This window comes from Cryptomeria japonica, chromosome 4, assembly GCF_030272615.1.
Source record: "Cryptomeria japonica chromosome 4, Sugi_1.0, whole genome shotgun sequence".
NCBI lineage: Eukaryota > Viridiplantae > Streptophyta > Pinopsida > Cupressales > Cupressaceae > Cryptomeria > Cryptomeria japonica.
The window spans coordinates 151,693,931-151,699,649 of NC_081408.1; the positions used below are offsets into that span (position 1 = coordinate 151,693,931).

Consider the following 5,719-nt stretch of genomic DNA (forward strand, 5'->3'; position numbering starts at 1 on the left):
GTAGACACCCGAAACGTGATCGCAGGACACGTTAAAGATATCTTTGCAGCTTTAATTTCATGTTCGCATTAAATGAAAACGCACCCGGACTTACCATTTGACCGTATTTTTAAAATAAATAAAAATTAAAATATAATTAACTTTTTTAGGAAGACCGGCAAAGTTGCATGTCGTCACGAAAATGACTAGTCAAACCAGGTCGGCAACTTTCCATTCGACCCACGTGAAAATGAATCCGGACTAGTTAACGTGTTGTAACAACCCTTCCCTTTGGAGTTCGTCATTATTTGAAGATTCATTTGGTCCACTGTATTTTTGCATTGTCTGTTACCAGAATTTATATCATATTTATTTATTAATTAAAAATCTGAATATAAAAGATATTTTTATTTTCAATTATTAATATAATAAATAAAATTCTACATTTTTTCGGTGAAAAATTAAATGAAATAATTTAACCCAATTCAACTGTACTACCCTCAAAAGTTCAACCACTTCAACAAATCTTAGCTACAAGATTTCCACAATCCATTCAAATCTTCTATGTAGCTCCTAGATTAGATTGTGTGAGCAATTTGTAACCATGAACCTTTGGAATCACAATCAGAATGCAAGAGAACTTAAGATAATTAAATAAAATTATATATTATTTTTATTATTGAACAAATTATATATCATATATTATATCACTGATAATATAAGATAATTAATTTATAATTATGTTAATATATGTTATAATAGAAATCGGTCCCTCCATATGTTAAATATCTTAAGCCCCTTGTACAATCCAGTTCCAAGTCATCTAGATTCCAGATAGACAAGTTCTTCATGAACTTTTCCTAGGCACATTCTCACAGAGCCAAATCACAATATTTCATGTAGAATCATTGTTTTGCAGCTACTGAGTTGATTACTTTCCTGTTCAAAATGTTGATGAAGCTTTCAGCCACCAGTTCTCCCAGTCGGAGAGTTATTATGTTTGTGCCTTCTGCCACTTTTTGTGTGTTTTTCTATGGAGTGGCTTTGCTGATTAGTAGCCGATGTGGGCTTTCACAAGAAGCCGGCATACTCTTACAAATAAAAGAATCTCTGGAGGGTGGCGGAGGTACAGATTTTCTAGCAGACTGGTCCAACTCCTCGGCTTCATCTGATTTCTGTAAATGGCAAGGCGTCAAGTGCATCTCAACATCAACATCCAGTAACGTTATATCACTCGCTCTGCCCAGCCGGAACCTATCCGGTCATCTTTCTTCTATGATTGGGAAGCTCAGCCGGTTGGAGGAGCTCGACCTTTCCGGCAACAGACTACATGGACACGTTCCTCCTGAATTGGGGAACTGCACACGCCTCCAGACGCTCCGTCTCTCAAATAACTTTTTCAGTGGTGTTATCCCGTTGACTCTAGTCAACTGCAGCCTACTTACTTTCCTTGATCTGAGTTCAAATAATATATCTGGTTTTATTATTCCACAGCTGGGGGAGTTGTCAAATTTGTCCGAGCTTCTTTTATATGCTAACAATCTCTCTGGAGTAGTGCCTGCATCTCTTGGTAAGCTTGCAAATCTTCAGGTTTTAAGAGTAGGCTTAAACAGCTTTACTAGTTTCTTACCACCTGAAATTGGCAACTGCACAAAGCTTACGTCTATAGGCTTTGCCTCCTGCAATCTGAAGGGCACAATCCCATGGGAAATTGGTAAATTACAAAGGCTGGAAATGCTAAATCTCTATGATAACCAACTGAATGGTTTTATCCCTTCAAGCATTGGGAATTGCAGGGCTCTGCAAAAGTTTGTTATTTATAAAAACAACATACAAGGTCCCATTCCAAGGGAGTTTGGTCTTCTCCGGGGCCTCCAATTTCTGTGGGTGTACAAGAATCTTCTTTCAGGCGATCTTCCTGCTGAATTGGGCAACATGTCAATGCTTCAAGAGATAGACGCATCTTCCAACGATCTCGTTGGAAGATTGCCAGAGGAAGTCGGTGGGTTGAAAAGTTTGAGTTTTCTAAGCCTTGCCTATAATAATCTTTCTGGCACGGTTCCTCCATCCTTGGGAAATCTTACAAGCTTAAAAATATTAGATTTGGGAGAAAATCGACTCAGCGGCACATTGCCGGATGGAATTGGTTTCCTACCAAATCTTACAGAGCTGTACATCAGCAGAAACATATTGGAAGGTCAGTTGCCTGCAGCCCTGGGAACTTTCAGCGATCTGGAGATCTTGGATGCGTATTCCAATCGTCTAAGCGGAGAATATCCTCCTGGACTATGTAGGTCTAAGCATTTAAAAACTCTCAATGTTTTTGGCAATTTTCTCTTAGGAAATATTACCTTGCTTTTGAAGGATTGTGTTCCACTGATAAGAGTTAGGCTGCAAAATAACCAGTTCACGGGTCACATTCCTTCAGATATCTCGAAACTGTCAGCTCTGTATTACCTGGAGCTGTCCTTCAACAGCATTCATGGAGAAATACCTGCCGAGCTGGGTCAACTTGACAACCTCACTAATCTTATTCTTTCAGGGAACAACTTAACTGGAGCTATTCCTCCTCAAATTGGGGATCTCACAAACCTGGGTAGGCTCAATTTGAGCAACAACAAGCTCAGCGGAAATATTCCTTCCCAAGTCGGAACTCTCATGAATTTAGAAGATTTGGATCTTAGTCGGAACTCACTTGACGGTTCTATTCCTCAAAACCTAGGCAACAATTTTTCCGACTTGTTCATCTTAAAGTTAAGCTCCAACAATTTGAGTGGAAATATCCCGGCATCTCTGGGAGATTGCTCGAGTTTGATAGAGTTAGACCTGTCTCGAAACCAACTTGAGGGACCGATTCCAAGGGAAATAGGAAAGCTAGTGAATCTGCAAACTGCGCTGGATCTCAGTTGGAACAGGCTATCTGGTTCTCTTCCACCGGAGATTGGAAATCTGGTGGTGCTTGAATCATTGGACGTCTCCTACAACCAACTATCTGGTCAGATTCCTCCTGCTTTCTCAGGCTTGCAACTTCTTTCCAAATTCAATTTTTCATTCAATCGATTCACGGGCCGAATTCCTGCTCTGAAAGCTTTCGCTGGGGGCGCCGCAAGCTCCTTTGATGGTAACGATGCTCTGTGCGGCCCACCCACTCCCAATTCCTGCTTGGAAACCAGAAATAGTATTATTAATAACAAGAGCGAGGGGACAGGCAGCATGGTTGGAATTGTTATTGCCGGGGTCGCTGCTATTACGCTTGTCATAATAGGACGTGTGTATTACCGGAGCAGGAGCCAGGTAGCTACACAAGGTGAAGAACTAAAGAAAGAGGAGGATATGCTTAGTGGATCATTCCCCGAAGCTGAGGTAGATATTGGCGGAGGTTATAAACACAGGATTTCATATCAAGAAATTTTGACCGCGACGGAGGAATTCAGTGATAATTATCTAATCGGCTCTGGCAGCTTTGGCAGAGTGTACAAGGTTCTTCTGAGAGAAGCTGAGAAAAGCTTGGCAATTGCTGCAAAGGTCTTGAGATTGCAAGAGGAAGGGAAAAGTAGTTTGATACGCGAGATAGAAGCTCTCAAGTTCGTCCGGCACAGAAACATTGTAGGTTTTCTTGGGTTCGTGTATGGGAGCAGCATCAACATGGACGTTCTGCTCTTCGAATACATGGCAAAGGGTTCCTTAGGGGAAGCATTAAAATCACAAAACTTGGGGTGGAAGATTCGATTGAACATAGCTTTGGGAGTGGCCCAGGCTCTGAAATATTTACATCACGACTGCACACCTCAAATTGTACACCGCGACCTGAAATCGGCAAATATTTTGCTGGACGATGAGTACGTAGCACATGTGGCAGACTTCGGCCTTGCAAAATTGATCTATTCAGATGGCCAAAGCACTAGCTCCTCCGTTTATGTTGGCAGTCATGGTTATATGGCTCCAGGTCCATACATTTTTTTTACATGGATTTATCTGTATGGTTTGTGGGGTTTTCTTCTTTTTATAAATTCGTGGGTCTTTAATGTTAATAAAAATTTGTGGGTTATTTTGTTGTAGAATGCGGTTATGGAGTTAGGTCTTCCCCGAAGCAAGATGTGTTCAGCTTTGGAGTTGTACTGTTGGAGCTTGTTACTGGCAAAGCAGCCGTCGTGGATGCGGAAGGAGGAGGAGGAGAAAGCAGAGGTTTGGCTGAATGGGTTGCTATGATTAAAAAGAATAAGGGCAACGTTGTCCTGGATTTAATAGATCCAGAGCTGCTAAATGATTACGAAAAATGGGGAGATGAAATTGAGAAAGTGATAGAGATTTCCCTCCTCTGCACTCGTTCGTCTCCAAGAGAGAGGCCATCCATGCGAACAGTAGTGAACTCGCTTTCTTCTCCTTCCCCAATGCTACTGGAATATGCCTCTGTCTAAATAGTTAATAATTGTGTATATATGTCAGCCACTGTGCACTGCTCACACGAGGGTGCACATAGAATCGCCTGGTAGGCATCAATATCTAATAGTTAGCAGTCTTTCTGTTAGGCATGTAACTATTCACGAGTTCATTTTCATTAGGTTATTTCCAGCTTCCAAATAGTTAAAATTAGTTAAAATGAAAAGTTATTTGTATTGCCTGTCCAAGGCAGAATATTTATGCTTTGAAAATTCAATTTTCGAAAAAAAATAAAATTTATTTTTATACTTTTAATAAATGATGTCATTTCTGTTACTTGTGTTTTACTTGTGTTTGTACATTTAATAAATGATATGTATCAATGATTTTGATTTTATTGTATATTTTATTAAAAAAGTTTGATTGAATCTTCCTTAACATTTATCTCAGGTCGGAAACAGGTAAATTGCATTTCGTTTATCGCCTACTGTTCCCGTGCTTTGCTTTTATTCCAACCAATTCATTTGATCTAGAATTTAATAATTTGAAATTTGAAATATACCTTCAGTAATTTTTTTAAATTAATGGCAGATATGATATTTTTTGGGTTCATTACCTATCATAACTTATTTGTTTTCATGAGCTTCATTTTACATATTTTAGATATTTAATATAAAATTATTAATTATATTGTAAAATTGTAATTATTAGTAATGGTGGGATCTTTATATAGTTTAAAATTTATATATTCATGTAAGAGTTATTTATTTTTTGTTACATTGTTTATTACAATTTTATTTGAATTAGTTTATTTAAAATATATTTTTATAACATATTTAAGAATTATTTTAAAGTTATTTTACTTAGTGAGTTATTTTTATTTACTTAAAAAAGTTTAATATATTTTATTTACTTAAGAGTTATGTTATTTTATTTAAAATTATTTTATTTGTATTTTTTATTTCTTGTTGCTGCTTTAGTTATACTTAAAAGAAATAATATTGGGATAATATTTATGTTGAGAGGTGTTCTAGAATAGTAAAAGACATGGAACATCATGTTATGATGTTATAAATGACATATATTAAAAAAATATTAAATGAAAAGGGTGATCCCACAATAGTACATCCCATTTTTGCATCAAAGTGGAACATTGAAATCAACACTTTTTAGACCAAAATTTCGCTTTGAAATAAATACTAAATATTTTTTAAATCGATTTGATTATGTAAAAATGTTAAGACATTTAGAAAAAGAAAGTAAAACTATTAAAAATATATATTTAAAATATTCTAAACTTTCTTAAATAGCCATTTTAAAGTAAGCTTGTTTAACTCATTTATAAAGATAAGTACATTTA

General features: G+C 37.0%; 1 protein-coding gene across 2 annotated transcripts; it reads left to right on the forward strand.

The window, feature by feature from the left end:
* The first annotated feature begins 849 nt into the window (after positions 1 to 849).
* LOC131037794 (probable leucine-rich repeat receptor-like protein kinase At5g63930) lies at positions 850 to 4,641 on the forward strand. 2 transcript variants are annotated; one of them, XM_057969986.2, is made up of 3 exons: positions 850 to 2,269; positions 2,408 to 3,925; positions 4,039 to 4,635. In XM_057969986.2, exons 1-3 carry the CDS (start codon positions 928 to 930, stop codon positions 4,395 to 4,397), a joined length of 3,219 nt encoding a protein of 1,072 aa, XP_057825969.2. In that variant the 5' UTR covers positions 850 to 927; the 3' UTR covers positions 4,398 to 4,635. The 2 variants fall into 2 exon arrangements, with proteins under 2 accessions (XP_057825969.2, XP_057825968.2); XM_057969985.2 differs by having other exon boundaries at positions 850 to 3,925; positions 4,039 to 4,641.
* Positions 4,642 to 5,719: the final 1,078 nt, after the last annotated feature.